Below are 20,079 nucleotides of genomic sequence, written 5' to 3' on the forward strand. Positions count from 1 at the left end.
TTGCTCTCTTCTCCCTCGCAGCCGGAGAGACAGAGACCCTAGGGGGAGGGGGGGGGGAGAATTTGGATACAATAAAAAAAAATAAATACCTACAATTAAAAATAGAAAAAAAGAATACAATAATAAATTGAACTGAATTGGATCGTTGAAAATAAAATAAGGACGTGTTTTTACAATTTTACCAGATTCCAATAGGTACTCGAGATATTCAAAGTGACTAGCTCCCATGTCGTAGTGGTCACTGCTCGCCTTGTACGTGGGAGACCCGGGTTCAATTCCCGACGGGATCAAAAAATTTGTATCATGCAAATGATTGATTCCGTGACTGGCTGTTGCGGGGCCTACTCAGCCTCGTGAGGAAAATGAGTAGCTATGACATATAAATGCGCATAGCCACCGGGGTCAGCATGGTAGGTAAAAAGTGGGTGATGGATTATTGAGATGATTTGAAAATCCTACAATGCTGCAATTAGCACCAAAATTGTGTTAAAATAACACAAAGAAACGGCATTTATTAATTCATTTTTTAAATCATGAAGTCTTTATGATAAAGCAGAGCTTTTTCACTCTATCATACTTACCAGGCATTTGAGTTTGGTGTGGGCGGGATATTTTCCAGACTTGCTCAGGGCATCCTTGACGATTTGATTCAGTAGATTGATACATTCTGTCATTCCCATGTTCTGAAGCAGAGAGAATTTTTTAGAATTAGAGTTTAGAATAAATTTAAGGGTTTTATTCAAGATGTTTTATAAATAGCCTCCAAAAAGAAGGAAGAAAGGAAGGAAAGGTGATTTGAAAAAGAGGTTTGATTGAGGGAACTTCCTTATCGTCCCAAAAGCGAAGAGAGAAGCAAGACAGGATAGGAGATAGCACCAAAATTGTGTTAAAATAACACAAAGAAACGGCATTTATTAATTCATTTTTTAAATCATGAAGTCTTTATGATAAAGCAGAGCTTTTTCACTCTATCATACTTACCAGGCATTTGAGTTTGGTGTGGGCGGGATATTTTCCAGACTTGTTCAGGGCATCCTTGACGATTTGATTCAGTAGATTGATACATTCTGTCATTCCCATGTTCTGAAGCAGAGAGAATTTTTTAGAATTAGAGTTTAGAATAAATTTAAGGGTTTTATTCAAGATGTTTTATAAATAGCCTCCAAAAAGAAGGAAGGAAAGGTGATTTGAAAAAGAGGTTTGATTGAGGGAACTGTAACTGCTAAGGTCTTATCGTCCCAAAATCTAAGAGAGAAGGAAGACAGGATAGGAGAAAGCCAGCCGTTCCGAGAACGAACATTATCCTATCAGGATAAAATCCGCCCCGGGCGGGAATCGAACCCGCGGCCTAGCGCTTACAAGGCAGACGCACTACCAACTAAGCTAGCTAGGCTGGCCTTTATATCTTTTCCGCTGCAACTAGTTTTACTGAACAAACTCCAGTACTGTACAATTGCATTACTTTCCTTCCTAGATAAGGAAAGTAAAAACTTCAAAAAGGACTTTTCGTCTCCTTCTGACAGGATAAACAATGCACCTTCGTGGACAAGGGAGATATCAATCACTGTCAAACTATACCTAATGGAAATATCCAATCAACTGAATTTTATTAATTAATTAATGAACTCATATTGATTGGTGTTTTGTGCTTCAAATAGGTCCCACTACTGATTCATATTGAAAGTCAGACCCAAAAATTAAATTTAACCCCCGGAGACCTGATAAAAATAGATGTTTTGAAATTTCATTTTTGGGCCTGAATTTCAATGTGAATCAATAGTGGGACATATTTGAAGCACAAGTTTCTAAATTCATCTGTCCAAATAAAACCTTGCTTAAAGGGACTTTTCAGTCTCATTCTGGCAGGATAAATAAGCTATATTCTATTCTAAATTCTCACCCAATGGTTTGAACTCTCATGAACTTCATGTTCGACAACCTTCTCTCCCAATCCATTGTAGATGACGATGGAGGTGCGGGTAGCCCCTCTGAAACAAACCACAAGAAAATACACCACATTAATAACTTGCACTAATAATAAAATTGAAGACACTACAGGTATGCATTTGGGTGAACCGGTGAACATTGAATTTGTAATTAAAGGTCGCATGTCGAGCCCCATTAAAAAAAAATCAGGGAAAATCTAAATAAATTAAAATTGTGAAAAATAAAGTTTTCAATGGTCAACAAATTAAATTTCAAAAACACCCAATCTATTTATAGCCTTACCTTTTGCTCCATTCTCCCCTTTATTACTGTGAACAAGACTTAACTGAAACTGGTGGCAAAAAGGGGCTCTTATAAATTATATAAAAATAGATAAAGAAAAAGAAGACTCCGTTTGTACACGGGAAAAGGTGAAGAAAAAAGAAGAAGAAGAAGAAAAAGAAGAAGAAGAAGAAGAAGAAGAAGAAGAAGAAGAAGAAGAAGAAGAAGAAGTGTGCAAAATTCGTGCTTGTACTCTGTTTCTAACTTACCTTTTTTTTTGGATATACATATTAGTAATTTTAACCAGGGATGCTGCGATGTATCGAAAACAGATATGATGTCCATATATTTTTTTCGCGATATGTGGTAACTGTAGTAATATTACTTTTATTTAACAATATGAACTTTGGACTTTTATTTAGAAACATAAAAGTCTAAAGTGCTGCTTCTACAGGAAAAATATGATCCAAAGATCTGCTAATCAATGTTTTCCGATATAGGTAAGTACATAGGAAACTTCAAAATATCGATAAATAATCGATTAATCGATAGGTATACGAGTATGTATTCCCAAAAAATCCCAACATCCCTAATTGTAATTAGAGAAAGATTAAAGAAGAAAGCTTAAAAACAAACATAAAACGAGTTACATGTCATTCCGGCGTGCGTTAACGTCATGCAATCCTGACGGAGCGTGCTCGTCACCATGCATTGGTTGCGCGACTGACCTATTCTCAATGTTAAAGTGGTCGCGCACCAGTCGCCATGTTGTGTTAATGGACGCGCCCGGGGGGAGGGGTTGGAAATCATCGTCACAATCGAGACACGGAATTCATTTGGGATATTTTTCGCATTACACACATTATAGTTGTTTTCTACAATTTCCGAGTCATTCACCAATCAATTTAAAATGACCACGCCGATTTCACTTACATTTCAAACATTTTCCTAGGGTCTTTTGTTTTCTGGTCATTTAAAATGACCACACCGATTACTCATGCTGCATTTTCCTTGGGTCTTTTGTTCTCTAGTCATTCAAATATTATTTTTAAGTAAAGTCGTCATTACAAATTCTCACATTTCACACAATTTCTTTGGCTCTTTTGTTTTCTACTCATTCAAAAATTAATTTAAAATAACCACACCAATTTTTCAAATAACATACCTACTCACATTTCACACATTTTTTTGGCTCTTTGTTTTCTTGTTACTCAAATATTAATTTGACCGTACCAATTTCTCACATCACACGCATTTTTTTTTTTTTTTTTTTTTTTTTTAAAAGGGTTTGAGACACGCTTTGACCGCAGTGTAGGCGATCCAGTAGGCTGAGGAATGGAAGAGAGATTTAGTTTTACTGAAATATGTTGAATTTAACTCAAATTTTGGGTTGAAAAAAAAAAAAAAAAATCATACTTACATTTTAAGGGAAGCAAGACTTATTTACTGCCCTCAGCTAATTTTAGTTGCAAAAACTCTCCAATAATAACTGCTCAAGTTTTTAGTGACGGGGGGGTTTCACCCTTTATTCGACTACAAGCTATCCGTCTTCTCAAATTAACCTCACCTAACCTGATACCAACCACACGCAATGTTGAATTGAAGAAGGGGAGATCTTTTTATACTATTGTTCTGATCCATTCTGCTTTATGTACTGCTGCTGTAGCAAAATAAATTTTGTGCTTTAATGTTGCTAGATGTTTCCTACTCAACGATCTTCTGAGACTCAGTACCCCCAGGAGAAGAGATAGGATCAGGAGTGTTTGAAATGGGGGAGAGCCACTAACTATGTGTAAAGGCAGTGCAATAGTCCTAAACTAAAATGGACGCGGCACATAAGTGATCAGGAGGAGACCGCCTTAACATACTCAACGATCTTAACCCTTACCTAGTGACAAAAATAATTAACACTCACCACTTCCTTCATCGCCCAGAATATGTCCCCATCCTCCGCACCGGGCCTGACTCCCACTCGGGTTAATGAGTAGCGCGTTACTCCCAGTGCCGGATATGATGACCGCCCCCGAGAAAGATGAAAAAAGAAGGGTTAAAAAAAAACAGAAACAAACATAAAACGAGTTACATGTCATTCCGGCGTGCGTTAACGTCATGCAATCCTGACGGAGCGTGCTCGTCACCATGCATTGGTTGCGCGACTGACCTATTCTCAATGTTAAAGTGGTCGCGCACCAGTCGCCATGTTGTGTTAATGGACGCGCCCGGGGGGAGGGGTTGGAAATCATCGTCACAATCCAGACACGCTTTGACCGCAGTGTAGGCAATCCAGTAGGCTGAGGAAGGAAAACAGGGTTTAAAAGAAGTTGTTGTTGTTGTTGTTTTTTTTTTGTTTGTTTTTGTTTGTTTTTTTGTTTTTGTTTTTTTTTAGGGGCTTTAGCTTTTGCCGAATGGTGGATAGCAGCAAATAAAGAAAAGATATATTATCTTTTTTATCTGCCATTTCAAATAACATACTCACATTTCACACAATTTTTTTGGCTCTTTTGTTTTATTTTTTTTCTGGTCATTCAAATATTAATTTGACCATACCAATTTCTCACACTACACGCAAATTTGGTAAAGAACAGGTGTAAATTTTGGTGAATACTGGACCATCCCTGACCTAACGCAAGCATTCCTATGCGTGCCTGTATAGCCGGGTCATTATTCAAGCCTATTACTTATTCCTATTTCCAACGCACATTTAATCAGAGGTAATTGTTGTACCAAATACGTCCCCAAACCTATCATCACCCGTATCAATGGTATAATTATTACAGTTATACCTAGGAATGGTCGAAAGACTCTGGTGTTTTTGGTAGATTTCCGCCCGGGGCGGATTTTATCCCAGATAAGGTTCATTCTTGAAGCGGCGAATTGAATCCTAAAAGAGAAGATTCGTTCTTAGAACGGCTGGCTTTCTCCTATCCTGTCTTCCTTCTCTCTTTGCTTTCGGGACGATAAGGCCTTGGCAGTTAGAGTTCCCTCTATCAAACCTCCAAGAAAAAGGAAATCTGTAGAATTTGGGCCAATCTGGGATTTGCAGGGCCTCGTTTTTTACGAGTGAGTTTTATGAGTAAGTAGGGACATATAAAAAATAAAGGGACTTTTCTGTCCTGGCAGGATAAACAAGGCAGGTAAATTCTATTGTTCTATTTTCCTTCTTCTTTTTCGCTTTTTCCCCGTGTAAAGACGGGGTCGGCGTTTTTCGCCAGCCTCTAAATGAGCCCTAACTAGGGTGATTGCTTTGGGCTGACAGTTTGGTTTTGGCTACAAATTTTACGTGGATGCCCTTCGCACTCAACCTTTGCTATTTCTTTAGCAAGAGAAATTCAGGCTGGTAAACTCCGTCCCGAAATCGAAGAGAGGAGGAAGACAGGATAGGAGAGAGCCAGCCGTTCCGAGAACGAATATTATCCCATCAGAATAAAAACAGCCCCGGGCGGGAATCGAACCCGCGGCCTAGCGCTTACAAGGCAGACGCACTACCAACTAAGCTGACTAGGCTGGCCACGCAAATTTTGTAAAGAATACTACACGCAAATTTGGTAAAGAATAGGTGTAAACTTTGGTGAATACTGGACCATCCCTGACCTAACGCAAGCATTCCTATGCATGCTTGGATTGCCTGGTTATTATTTAAGCCTTATTACTTATTCCTATTTCCAACGCACATTTAATCAGAGGTGATTGTTGTTAAACCAAATATGTACCCAAACCTATCTTTACCGTATCAATGGGATAATTATTACAGTTATACCTAGGAATGGTCGAAAGACTCTGGTGTTAGTGGTAGATTCCCGCCCGGGGCGGATTTTATCCCGGGGTCGGCGTTTTTCGCCAACCTCTCAATCAGCCCTAGCTAGGGTGACTGCTTTGGGCTGACATATGGTTTTGGCTACAAATTTTACGTGGATGCCCTTCGCACTCAACCTTTGCTATTTCTTTAGCAAGAGAAATTCAGGCTGGTAAACTCCCACGTTTTATAATGAGTGTTTTATAATGAGTGAAGACAAATCAGGGGGTGTGTGACTCTTAGTTGGGGAAAAATTTACTTTTCTGAGAGGTTACTTATTTTATTTTCTAGTTATTTATAGAGGGAAACTATAACAATTAGAGTCCTTCTTATCCCTCTTTATGATCCCAAAATCGAGAAGAAAAGGACAGGATAGGAGAAAGCCAGCTATTCCAAGAACAAACCATTCTTTAAGAGGTTTGATGGAGGGAACTGTAATTGCTAAAATCTTATCATACCGAAATCAAAAAGACAAAGAAGACAGGACAGGAGAAAGCCAGTTATTCCAAGAACAAACCTCATCTGTTTAGGATAAATTTCACTTTGTGTAGGAATCAAACCCACAACCTAGCAGTTACAAGCCATTAGCACAACCATCCAAAATAACTAACCTGGGGCTGAAAAGTTTGAGAAACCCTAATGTCTCGTGTAATGAGCTTGAGACATCGTTGTTTCTGCACTAGGTCAATGTTTTCAGAGGAAAACAATTTATTTGCTAATTAAAAAACCAATTACTTAGTGGTTTGATGGTTATTTCCCCATCTAAGTACCTACCTAAAGACAATTTTAGATTTTGATACTCTTGACGTCTGCTTATTTAGCTTGGAGGGTAGTGCATCTGCCTTGTAAGTGCTAGGTCATGGGTTTCATTCCCAGAGTGGTCTTCATCCTAAACTGATGCTTGTTCTTGGAACAGCTGGCTCTCTTCTATCCTGTATTTATTTCCTCTTTGATTTCGGGACAATAAGACCTCTTTTGGTTCAGTTTCCTCTATAAAACCTCTTTTTTTTAGCTCTACCCTGTAGGTAGGTACACAAGAAACTTAACTCTTGTACAAACACAAACATATACCTACCTATATAAGTATATATTTTTTTCTTTTCTTTTTTTTTCAAACACAAAACACTTACGAATTTTCAATTATACCACAAGCCCCTGTAGGGCATAGGATATTTTTTTGTACTAAACACATGCATTTTTTTTTTTTTTTTCCAAACACAAAAACACTTTCAAAATTTTAACAGACCACCAAGTGACTTGGTTATTGAACCATTAGGTTTCGCAAGTCAAAATAGCTACACAGGATCACACTAGGTCATGAGTTTGATTCCTGCCAGTGGTGGATTTTATCCTGATGGGATAATGTTTGTTCTTGGAACGGCTGGCTTTCTCCTATCCTGTCTTCCTTCTCTCTTTGATTTCGGGATGATAAGACCTTAGCAGTTACAGTTCCCTCTGTCAAACCTCTTTTTTTTTTAAAAAAAAAAAGGTTTTTATTTGCAATTTTGAATTTATTCTGTACCAAATATATACATGAGACCTTGTTTAGACTGTGGGAGGAAAGGGATTTTTCAGTCTCATTCTGGCAGGATAAACAGGGTACATTCTATTCTAATATTCTTGATTTATTTCACTCTAGTGGACAAAACTTAGATGACTTACCCTTCGATTCCGCCGAAAAGATCGTCACTCATGATCGTTCGAGATTGGACAGCAGTTTCCAAGTTGACAAAGACCAGATAGCAGACGAATACTGACACATGTAAATCCAAGAGAGTATACCATAGATAAGACTTCATTCAATCGCCCTCCCCACTCTTTTTTACCTTCTCCTAACAACACGGTAAATCCAATCCAACACGCACAACAGTTCTAGATAAGAAACAATTTTTCAGTGATAAAAAAAGAAGTGATTTGTGATTAGCTGATTACGTACAAAGTACAAACTACAAAATGAAACAGAAAACACGAAATTACGAAAACAGCCAATGTTTTTTTCTGCTGTTGCATTTTTGAAATGGCCGAGGTATGCAAAACGCAATACAGTCACGGAGGTTAGATCGCAAAGGACAGCTGATGGAAAATGAGGCCACAAGCCCTTTTGAAACGATGATTTTTTTTCAAAGCGAGATTCTACAAAAAAATTAATTAAAATGAGCGATTTATGGCATTTAAATTGTTTTTCAATGGATTTTTATTGATATTTTTTCAATTTTAAATGCCTACATTCCTGGATATTATTTAAAAGGAAAAGTTTGGTCTTCTCAAGAAAAGGTCGATGGCCTTTGTACCTATCGAAAGGGTAAAATGCCCCTTCAATTTGTTTTTGAGAAAAATAAACACTTTTTGTGCTCGTTGATTGGTCAGCTCTTCATTTCGCAGAAATCAACAAGAGAGGAATTTCAGCAATTTTCTGAATTTTCCCATCTAGTTCTACTAATTAGAGATTTAGAGGTGTTTTTCCCATCTTTTAAAGTCAATTGAGCAGTATTAATTGGTTTAGCGGTAATTTAATTATTAATCTGTAATGTGTTTAGTGTATAGATATGAAAATAATGAAAGTTGTATAACTTAATTGCGAACTTTCATTCAATTCACACTTGTGAAGTATCAATTTGATCTCTTCCTGTACACTCATCCCACAGGAATCTTACATTACGTCTGTTTTTTTTTTTTTTTCTTGTGAATAGATTAACTTTACAATTCAAGCCATGCCTCTCGCTGGTTCAACAGACCCTGGTGATCCATGGCATCGAGTTGTTTTTTTTCTTTTAAAGATGAGTGTTCCACCACCGTTTTTATTTCGTAGCAATGAAACAATTGCTACATTAGACGCATGTGGCCTGTGTTGTAGCATGCCCATCCCGTAGTATGCCTCTCATCAGATGGGCGAGAAGAAACACAATACTTCCCATTTAGGTGCTGGGTCAACACGAGAACACCAGAAAGTAACCCGTTGAAATATTTGCAATCGAAAAACGAGTACAAATTTTTGTCGATGGTGGGATTCGAACCCGGGACCTTCTGCATGGCAAGCAAGCACGTTACCACTGGACCAACCGTTGATGGTGGGATTCAAACCCAGGACCTTCTGCATGGCAAGCAAGCGGGTTACCACTGGACCAACCGTGCCCCCACAATACCTATATCTTGATGTCTCACTATTTAGCTTGGAGGGTAGTGCATCTACCTTGTAAGTGCTAGGTCATGGGTTCCATTCCCAGAGTGGTCTTCATCCCAAACTGATGTTTGTTCTTGGAACAGCTGGCTCTCTTCTATCCTGTATTTATTTTCTCTTTGATTTCGGGACAATAAGACCTCTGTTGGTTCAGTTTCCTCTATAAAACCTCTTTTTTTTAGCTCTACCCTGTAGGTAGGTACACAAGAAACTTAACTCTTGTACAAACACAAACATATACCTATATAAGTATATATTTTTTTCTTTTCTTTTCTTTTCTTTTTTTTTTCAAACACAAAACACTTACAAATTTTCAATTATACAAGCCCCTGTAGGGCATAGGATATTTTTTTGTACTAAACACATGCATTTTTTTTTTTTTTTCCAAACACAAAAACACTTTCAAAATTTTAACAGACCACCAAGTGACTTGGTTATTGAACCATTAGGTTTCGCAAGTCAAAATAGCTACACAGGATCACACTAGGTCATGAGTTTGATTCCTGCCAGTGGTGGATTGATTTGACAAGTTATTGGTTGCCAAAGTGGCAGGGACGAATTAAAAAAGGGGACCTGTACGTAACACATACCATTGAAGTAAACAGTTTATATACTTCTGCACATCAATGATTTATACAGAGACTGAGTACAGACGATAGAAAACCAACCAGAGTTCATTTTAAGGCACAGTTTTTATTTTTTATTAACAATAAAATAAAGACTTAATACGTTATTATTTACACTGAAATAAAATAATTCATAAAGTGTGTGCAATATCTTTCACCGAATTACACTTGAAATTAAATATGTATAATAATATGTACTAGGGATTAAATTATAATAAAGGGAATCTAGAAATTATATCTATTGTGTGATAAGTTCTTATTAATATGCAAAATAATATTAGATATTATTTGAGCTTGTCTGATATTGAAAAAGATTTAATAATGTATCTTTTTGTTGTAATAATATTATAATAAACGACCAAACCAATTTAGTTGTTGACACCAAGGTCCTTGTTTGGTCAAGTAAATAAATATAATATATACCCAAATCAAAGGGAATTTCTCTTGAGAAATTGAGAGCCAATTTAGGTGTTGCTTGCGAGGTCAGGATACAACTGAGTACCTACTAATGTAGAGTGTATTACAGGACTTGATTAATTCAACTTAGAAGAAGAACTTAGAAGAAGAACTTAGTTGATTAATTACAACTTAGTGTATTACAGGACTATTTCTCAGTTAGAAGGCCTGTTAAGCTAACAGACTGTTAAGTTCCATTTGATTTGTTTAGGCTTAACAGGGCTGTTAGAGGCTAAAAAGTAGGTAGGTGAAACCCAACCTAAATATATTTTGAAGAAAAAATTAAAAAAACTAGAATAAAACTATCGATCTAAAATTAAATTAAAATATAAACCTACATATCTACGGTACGAAATAACAAGATAGAGATATAACTGGGGAAATAAAATCTAGAAATTCGAAGTAAAAAACAAAAGATAAGGTAATACGAAGTCAAAAATGGAATGGTTCAAACGTTTAGCACTTTGACTGCTAAGCTCAAATAAGCATTTTCGTTTTAGAATGCTCACAAATGTCATTGGTGAAAATACGCCCCTAAATTTCATGATTTGGATTCGAAGACCACCACATCAAGAGGCAGTCAAAGTGTTATCAGATAAAATTCAAAGACACGAGAAAAGATATTTCTCTATTAATAATAGGTATTTTAGATAAATAGAAACACAGAAAAATGGTTGAAAATAATAAGAGGAATGGAAAGAAAGGAGTGCATTCGCAGATAGTTCATTTCAATATCATGTTGGAAGAAAAATCACAATTTCCATCTTTCTTCTTTTCACATTCACACTAATGAACACATTCACACTAATGAAGAAATCGTAAATTAAATACGGTCGTGATGAGTGATTTCAATTGTGAACCTTATTAGTTTCTTTCCTATGTACAACCTAATCGTGTCAATATAGGCCGGGCGGCGCTTCGAACTCTTGACGTTCGCGCACCTCCCGGCACGCTTGATTACGCGGAAACTCGCCTGCTAAACAAGAGGGCGCGGGTTCAATTCCGTCCGAGGCAAAAGTAATAAACCATCATTTCTTTTAAGTACACAAGTACTACGGATCTTAAGGGTAGAGTAAGATCTTCACACATTAAACTTGCCTACTATTCGGACTATCTTCCCTTAGGTTAGTCTACTATCATGTAGACCTGACAGGTACACCTGATCAACTCCGCCTGTCAGATCTACCTGATAGTGAGTGGCTGCCCTGACACGATTCTAATATTCGGTCACTAATGGACTTACTTTGGGTCACTTTCGCTGATTCTTTGGGTCACTACAAACTCACAAAGGCTAGATACATAACTCTCACGTCTCAAGCTTCTTTTTCAACGCACAAATATAAGTTCAATATTTAAAACTACATAGTTTCCATTAAATTATTCCCAGCATCCCAACCTAGTTAGCTTGGAAGGGAGCGCGTCTGCCTTGTAAGCGCTAGGTCGCGGGTTCGTTTAAATTAAACTATTAAACCCCTTTGTGCTCCGCCCCGCCAAGTCAAAATTTGACAGCGCTATTTATTGCTTGCCGCATTTAGTCGTCAATATACTATAGTAATTCTTGAATAATTACTCTAAATAGAAAATGGGTGTTTCATCGCCCTTTTTTACTACATAGAAATGAAATATTATTATTTAGTGATGACACCTGCTGCTACATTGATTTGTGATAGTTTCAAAAAACACTCTCCAAACTACATTGTATTTCCCAATGGCCGGGACCAGAATCTCAGTTTAAACTCGAGTTAGGTATCTCTCAAATTAACCAATTTAATGGAGGAGTTGCAATCGGGAAAATATTATTAATAAAAGGTTTATTCCTACGTAAAAAGTGGTGAAAAATCCAAGTATGAGGTCAAAACTCCGAAAAAGTAACTTTAAAAGGTCGAAAATTCAATTTTCAATTGCCGTTCTAATGAAAAAGTTCAAAGAGTTGTGGTGTTTTTCCCATCTTTTAAAGTCAATTGAGCAGTATTAATTGGTTTAGCGGTAATTTAATTATTAATCTGTTATGTGTTTAGTGTATAGATATGAAAATAATGAAAGTTGTATAACTTAATTGCGAACTTTCATTCAATTCACACTTGTTAAGTATCAATTTGATCTCTTCCTGTACACTCATCCCACAGGAAACTTACATTACGTCTGTTTCTTTTTCTTGTGAATAGATTAACTTTACAATTCAAGCCATGCCTCTCGCTGGTTCAACAGACCCTGGTGATCCATGGCATCGAGTTGTTCAGGTAAAAGACATTGAATCCTCAAGCATAGATGAGATGATAGTTGACTCTTCTACATCCAGTGATAAGTTACTGTCAGAGAGAGGAGAAACAGAGATAGAACTCAATGATATTGTTAAAGAAGGCCATGACAAAGCTGACCCCTCACAGTTTGAACTTCTGAAAGTTCTTGGGCAAGGCTCATTTGGTAAAGTTTTCCTTGTACGTAAAATTGTAGGTAATGATTCAGGCACTTTATATGCCATGAAAGTTCTCAAGAAAGCAACATTGAAAGTCCGTGACAGAATGAGAACTAAAATGGAACGAAACATTCTTGTTGATGTCAGACATCCGTTCATTGTCCGGTTACACTATGCATTCCAAACAGAGGGTAAACTTTATTTAATATTGGATTTCTTGAGAGGGGGAGATTTATTCACAAGACTCTCTAAGGAAGTTATGTTCACAGAGGAGGATGTTAAATTCTATCTAGCAGAATTAGCTTTGGCTCTTGATCATATTCATAGCTTAGGAATAATCTACCGTGATCTGAAGCCAGAAAATGTTTTATTGGATGCTGATGGCCACATATCTTTGACTGACTTTGGTTTGAGTAAACTTCCTTTGGAAAATCAAAATCAAACAGCTTTCTCATTTTGTGGCACTGTGGAGTACATGGCACCTGAAGTCGTCAATAGGATGGGGCATTCGTTTGCTGCTGACTGGTGGTCCTTTGGTGTTCTCATGTATGAAATGTTGACAGGCACATTACCATTTCAAGGTTCAGATCGGAAGGAGACCATGACTCAAATACTCAAAGTGTCAATAGGATGGGGCATTCATTTGCTGCTGACTGGTGGTCATTTGGTGTTCTCATGTATGAAATGTTGACAGGCACATTACCATTTCAAGGTTCAGATCGGAAGGAGACCATGACTCAAATACTCAAAGCTAAACTTGCTATGCCACAATTTTTATCATCAGAAGCTCAAGCTCTACTCCGAGTTTTATTCAAAAGGAATCCAAAGAATCGGTATGGAGCTGGACCAGAGGGTGTTGGTGCTATCAAAACTCATCCATTCTTTGCCACCATTGATTGGGAAAAACTTTACAACAAACAGATTCAACCTCCATTCAAACCTGCAGTGAGCAGAGCAGATGATGCATTTTACTTTGATTCAGAATTCACGTCTAAAACTCCAACAGATTCTCCCGGTGTACCTCCTAGTGCTACGGCTCATGAACTATTCCGAGGTTTTAGTTTTGTAGCACCCTGTTTATTAGATGAATCCACACCCAGTGCCAAAACTATTAATGTACGTAACTGTGATTCTATGTCTACACGGTTAAATTTTGTTAAGCCTGACATTAGTGATGAATATGAATTGTTACATGAGATAGGTCATGGTAGTTATAGTGTTTGTAAGTTATGTATACATCGCTCTACCCGCATAGAATATGCTTGTAAAATTATTGATAAGCCAAAGCGTGATTGTCAAGAAGAAATTGAAATACTTCTCAGGTATGGTCAGCACAAGAATATTGTCACTCTCCGTGAAGTATATGAAGATGAGTTACACTTTTATCTTGTGATGGAACTCATGCGAGGGGGAGAGCTACTAGATAGAATTTGTCAGGTGAAATTGTTTTCTGAAAGAGATGCAAGTGCTATTATTTTTACTTTAGTTTCCACTATTGCCTATCTACATGAGAACGGAGTTGTACACAGGGATTTGAAACCTTCGAATATTTTATATCCTAGTAAGACATCCCTCATTGATGATATAAGAATCTGTGACTTTGGATTTGCAAAACAATTGAGATCTGAAACTGGTTTCCTCATGACTCCATGTTATACGGCTAACTTTGTAGCACCCGAAGTATTGAAACGTCAAGGCTATGATGCATCATGTGACATCTGGTCCATAGGTATTCTACTGTATTCTCTCTTGGCAGGACAAACCCCATTTGTAAATGGTCCTAATGAAAAGCCCACAGACATTCTACATAAAATCATTGATAGTAAATTAGATTTGAATTCAGGAAACTGGACATCCATTTCTAACGAAGCAAAACACCTGATTAGGAAAATTTTGAATATCAACCCCAATCTTCGTCCAACAGCAAAGCAAGTGTTGCAACATCCTTGGATTGTAAACCGGGACATGTTACCAATGAACAGGATTCTAATTCAAGATACAAATATTATCAAAAGTGTCATGTCGGCCACATATCAAATTATTAGTCAGTCCTCTCCTGCACCTCACCTGGGACCCGTTGTCATGAGTTCCCTCGCACAGAGACGGCAGAAGTCCAGGCCGACATCCAACACGGATATTGAGGAAAAAAACACAGATGAAAGCACAGTGTCTACATCTTAATCATTTGTTTCAGTAGTGTCTTTTGAAAATTAATTGTGAGCACTAGTTAATATTTGTCTATTACAATATAATTTATTTATTTGTTGTTATTAAATATTTAAATGCCTTATTGAATTTTAAATAGAGCACAGTGTCTACATCTTAATCATTTGTTTCAGTAGTGTCTTTTGAAAATTAATCGTGAGCACTAGTTAATATTTGTCTATTACAATATAATTTATTTATTTGTTGTTATTAAATATTTAAATGCCTTATTGAATTTTAAATAGAAAAAAATATGAATTTCATTGTTTAAATAGGGAGGGAAATGAATTTGTAAAAGGTTTGTTTGTTATTTTTCCTTACTCAAACTATATCTTGACTCCAGATTAAAAAAAAAAAATGTACCTTCATGCTTGTGCATCGGCATTTTTACCTCCCGTTTTTATTAATAAAATGCTGAGGGCAGGCACATGTCAAATTTTTAAAGTGACACCAAGCTTATTTCCTCAAGTTTTCATCGAAAAAAATCATCCAATTATCTCCTCTTTTTTTTGGCGGGACTTTCTCTCTCTCTTCTTTCTCTCTCTCTTTCTTTCTCTCTCTCTCTCTTTCTCTCTCATAATAAATCTATTTTAAAAGGGGCGGGACTTTGAACGTCATTTTTGTCTCCACTATTTCAAGAACGCTACATGGGTACAATATTCATAAACATCTTCCTCTTCTGGCTGAAAAGTTTAGGGATTCCCAAACTGGGGTCCGCGGACTTCAAGACCCAAGGGAAGAGCACATGAAATACAGTAAAGGGACCGCTGGCAATTTAAAAAATAATGATCAATAAACATCGCGAAGAAAGAGTTTTGGAACCGCCATTCTATGGAATTAAATTTGCAAAGAAAGTAACAAAAATTAAATAAATCTAAAAAAAAATAGAAGGTAAAAAAAATGTTGCAAGACTTTAGAAACATCCTGTAACTAGTGATCTATTCAACTAGGGAAGATGCCAAAACAAATGACTATTTTATTGTACACAATAACTATTCGAATTAATCTCTATTTCTCTATTTGATAATAATTGATATTGATGTTCAAATTACTTTGCTTTCTCTCTTTCATTGTCAAAAAAACATTATGAATATTTATTTAATAAATTATTTTAACTCTGTTAAATTATAAATATTATTTAAAAGCGAGTTTTTATTCATTCGCACTTTTTTTACGTACCTACATATACGTACGTACAAATTAAAATATAAATGTTTTAAGTTTTAACTTAATAAGAAGTTCTCCCTTGTAAAGGTGACTATTTTATTATTATTATTATTATTTTCTTTTTTTTTCAAATTACGCATCGTTAAGTTGGAAAAATACACCACTGAAGTTTTGATAGAGCTTGCTACGAAGCTGTCATTTACTGATGAACGATAAAACTATTGGTTTTCGAAAAAGTTCTGGGTTCTATTACCTATATCTTTTTCCTTGGGTGTAGACATTTTTCACACCTTGTTTAGGTAGCCGGGAATTTGAAGCATATGTTAACTCCGTAAAATAATAGAAGGTAAAAAAGAAAAAAAAAATCCCTTGGCGAAAAAAAAAAAAAAAAAAAAAAAAAAAAAAAAAAAAAATTTAAACATATCGTCACTGTATAACTTATTATTGACAGGGTTTTACCCTCCATTCGGTGACAAGCTACCCCCCTCCTCACATTAACCTCACCCAGCCTGAGTGGGGCAGCACGCGATTGCCTAGATGTCCGCCCATCCGGGTACTAACCACGCACAAAGTTGCCTATCTTTAGTGATCCACTGGGAACAGGCGCATTCAACGTGCTGTCTCTCTCTCTCTCTCTCTCTCTCTCTCTCTCTCTCTCTCTCTAAGAAAGGAGAGTATATGTATTTTGTTTCGGAAGCTATTTTGGATGCCAGTGAGTTCTACCCTGAAACAAGAAGCCCTTGTTAAAATTTACGGTACTTGTTCAGAAGTCACGTCAATGGAAATTTGCTACATAAAGGAGCTGCCACAAATCGGCAGTGACCACTGTTATTATAGGGATAGGTTAACACAAAAAGAAGTTTTCTTTTTCATTTTCGTGGTTTCTGAATAATTACCCTTGACACTATTTCAGGGTGAACTTTGTAGCACCTTGATTTGATTATATTGCACTTGACAGACTCCTAAGAAAAAAAAAAAAAAAAAAAAAAAAAGGCTCTGTGTTAAGTTACATCATTTTCCACACGCCAAGAAATAATAATAATAATAATAGACTCTTGAGTGGAAGGTAACCACTAGGCGAGGTTAACGCCTTAGGCGTTCTCTACCACCGAACCCTTAGAGCTCTATTATTATGTGGTCAAATTCTCAAATAAATGAGGATAAAATTCCATACCTCGGCTGGGATCGAACCCACGCCCTCCTGATTACCTGGTTGGTTGGTAGTCGTCAGTTCCTGGTCCGGTCCGAGGTTACGCCCGTCAGTACCAGCAAAACCTGGTAAAAGGTTGATTCCTACGTAAAAAGTTGTGAAAAATCCAAGTATGAGGTCAAAACTCCGAAGAAGTAACTTTAAAAGGTCGAAAATTCAATTTTCAATTGCCGTTCTAATGAAAAAGTTCAGAGTTGTGACGTCAGATTTCACGTCAAAATGCGCAGAAACGCTTGCGCACAAACAAACGAAGCCATCATAGGAAAATGTATTTATTTATTTATTTTAGAAGTTTCCATTTATTTGTTATTCGATACAATTCTCTCAATATACCTAGTATAAAAAATATTCAATAAATCCTATACCCATCCGAAAGATGACCTTCAAGTTTTTTTCAATGTCTTCACTGGACTTTGTTTATTTTATGTCATTTTATTTTTTGTTTACCTTTTCCCCCCATTGAACTTTAAAACCAAGAAGAAGAATACAATAAAAACAAACAGAAAAACCAGAACAACAAAAACAACATCTCCAATTCAACCTGATTTTGGAAGAAAGGGGAGAGATTGCACACTATGATGGACTGACCAGACCACTGACAGTGGATTTTGCAAAAAAAAAAAAAAAAAAATTAATTCAGGCTGGTAAACTCCCTGTTTAAAGTCCCCCAGCCTGACCAAGCTGGTCTACATAATAATAGTGCTTATTTATACTGCTCGCATAGGACTGAAAAGTCCCTTTACTCCAGCAGTAGGCTACTACTATTATTGTGGTCAGGCATTCGCAGATAATGCATTTCAATATCATGATGGAAGAACAATCACAATTTCCATTTTTCTTCTTTTCACATTCACACTAATGAACACATTCACACTAATGAAGAAATCGTAAATTAAATACGGTCGTGATGTGTGATTTCAATTGTGAACCTTATTAGTTTCTTTCCTATGTACAAGCTAATCGTGTTAATATAGGCCGGGCGGCGCTTCGAACTCTTGACGTTCGCGCACCTCCCGGCACGCTTGATTACGCGGAAACTCGCCTGCTAAACAAGAGGGCGCGGGTTCGATTCCGTCCGAGGCAAAAGTAATAAACCATCATTTTATTTTAAGTACACAAGTACTACGGATCTTAAGGGTAGAGTAAGATCTTCACACATTAAACTTGCCTACTATTCGGACTATCTTCCCTTAGGTTAGTCTACTATCAAACTATCATGTAGACCTGACAGGTACACCTGATCAACTCCGCCTGTCAGGTCTACCTGATAGTGAGTGGCTGCCCTGACACGATTCTAATATTCGGTCACTAATGGACTTACTTTGGGCTTTGGGTCACTTTCGCTGATTCTTTGGGTCACTACAAACTCACAAAGGCTAGATACATAACTCTCACGTCTCAAGCTTCTTTTTCAACGCACAAATATAAGTTCAATATTTAAAACTACATAGTTTCCATTAAATTATTCCCAGCCTAGTTAGCTTGGAAGGGAGCGCGTCTGCCTTGTAAGCCCTAGGTCGCGGGTTCGTTTAAATTAAACTATTAAACCCCTTTGTGCTCCGCCCCGCCAAGTCAAAATTTGACTGCGCTATTTATAGCTTGCCGCATTTAGTCGTCAATATCAAACTAGTAATTCTTGAATTACTCTAAATAGAAAATGGGTGTTTCATCGCCCCTTTTTTTTACTACATAGAAATGAAATATTATTATTTAGGCCGGCCATACACGATGAGTTTTATCTCATGAGATTTAACTCATGAGATAAATCTCATCTGATGATGACACCTGCTGCTACATTGATTTGTGATAGTTTCATAAAACACTCTCCAAACTACATTGTATTTCCCAATGGCCGGGACCAGAATCTCAGTTTAAACTCGAGTCAGGTATCTCTCAAATTAACCAATTTAATGGAGGAGTTGCAATTGGGAAAATATTATTAATAAAAGGTTTATTCCTACGTAAAAAGTGGTGAAAAATCCAAGTATGAGGTCAAAACTCCGAAAAAGTAACTTTAAAAGGTCGAAAATTCAATTTTCAATTGCCGTTCTAATGAAAAAGTTCAAAGAGTTGTGACGTCAGATTTCACGTCAAAATGCGCAGAAACGCTTGCGCACAAACAAACGAAGCGGGAGTCATGAATTATGACGTCATTGCCTACGGGAGCGTATGCCGTGACGTCAAAGTTCACGATTTACCAGTATTTTTTAAATCGATTTATCTCGGTATCTAGAAGTCGTAGAAGAAAAAGAAAAATTCCGTTGGTCCTCATTTTTTTCTGCTCTATGACTTTGAAACATCATCCAAGTAAGCGCAACTGATCTATTGGTTGATATTTTTGAAATCAGCCAATCAGATGACTTAATCCAAGAGTTAAACTCCGAATGTGGGCCCTGGCCATAAATCATTTCATTTTGTTCGTAACATTTTGTCTAACATAGGTAGGCAATTTGAAGCGTGATCTGGAAGAAGTGCATAACTGCTAAAACATAGTTTTGAGATAATCACGTTTAAAGTCTTTATTTTCAAGTGAACACAATATTACAAGGTTCACAAATTTAACCATAACTTGTCTCCTAGAAAAGAGATAGAAAGATGATTCTTTCACAGTCGTGTTCAGAACAAAATTTGCTATCCATAAATGCAGATTCCCGAAAAAGGGCGTAAGTGAGGTTACGCCCTTTTACCAGATTACGCCTCATTTTCTTCTTGTATTTTTTTTTTTTTTTTTAGCTTCTAAAAATTAAACTGACTTTTAATGAAATGATTGTACTTGTCCCTCTAATACAGGGTGATTTTCTAAATTAGATGTTTTTTTTT

At 36.7% G+C, this 20,079-nt stretch overlaps 2 protein-coding genes and 1 long non-coding RNA gene across 4 annotated transcripts in view; 2 read left to right on the top strand and 1 right to left on the bottom strand.

Moving 5' to 3' along the window:
* The window catches only part of LOC103512563 (N-acetyl-D-glucosamine kinase), an 8,102-nt gene extending 163 nt beyond the window's left edge, over positions 1-7,939 (bottom strand). The window contains exons 1-4 of the mRNA XM_017445456.2: positions 7,664-7,939; positions 1,901-1,988; positions 582-683; positions 5-38 (exon numbers count right to left, since the gene is read on the bottom strand). Coding sequence (XP_017300945.1) covers positions 5-38; positions 582-683; positions 1,901-1,988; positions 7,664-7,800 — 361 coding nt within the window. The 5' untranslated portion in view covers positions 7,801-7,939. The remainder of the gene's footprint in view (positions 1-4; positions 39-581; positions 684-1,900; positions 1,989-7,663) is intronic.
* A 441-nt stretch (positions 7,940-8,380) lies between these two features.
* LOC103512561 (ribosomal protein S6 kinase alpha-2) lies at positions 8,381-14,901 on the top strand. 2 transcript variants are annotated; one of them, XM_026825999.1, is made up of 3 exons: positions 8,381-8,736; positions 12,472-13,277; positions 13,409-14,901. In XM_026825999.1, exons 1-3 carry the CDS (start codon positions 8,713-8,715, stop codon positions 14,856-14,858), a joined length of 2,280 nt encoding a protein of 759 aa, XP_026681800.1. In that variant the 5' UTR covers positions 8,381-8,712; the 3' UTR covers positions 14,859-14,901. The 2 variants fall into 2 exon arrangements, with proteins under 2 accessions (XP_026681800.1, XP_026681799.1); XM_026825998.1 differs by lacking the exon at positions 8,381-8,736 and having other exon boundaries at positions 12,203-13,277.
* Positions 14,902-18,040: 3,139 nt separating this feature from the next.
* On the top strand, positions 18,041-19,115 carry LOC113468791. Its single transcript, XR_003392414.1, has 2 exons — positions 18,041-18,457; positions 18,518-19,115. It is a non-coding gene; the product is annotated as an uncharacterized LOC113468791 (long non-coding RNA).
* Positions 19,116-20,079: the final 964 nt, after the last annotated feature.

The sequence above is a fragment of the Diaphorina citri genome, unplaced genomic scaffold (genome assembly GCF_000475195.1).
Source record: "Diaphorina citri unplaced genomic scaffold, Diaci psyllid genome assembly version 1.1 scaffold852, whole genome shotgun sequence".
Lineage (NCBI taxonomy): Eukaryota > Metazoa > Arthropoda > Insecta > Hemiptera > Psyllidae > Diaphorina > Diaphorina citri.

Bases quoted from the DNA above. Each gene is read 5' to 3' on its own strand.
- LOC103512561 (XM_026825999.1), top strand. From the start codon at position 8,713: ATGCCTCTCGCTGGTTCAACAGAC. The intron at 8,737-12,471 runs CCTGGTGATCCA...GGTTCAACAGAC, and splicing joins CTCTCGCTGGTTCAACAGAC to CCTGGTGATCCATGGCATCG. The intron at 13,278-13,408 runs CATGACTCAAAT...TCGGAAGGAGAC, and splicing joins GGTTCAGATCGGAAGGAGAC to CATGACTCAAATACTCAAAG.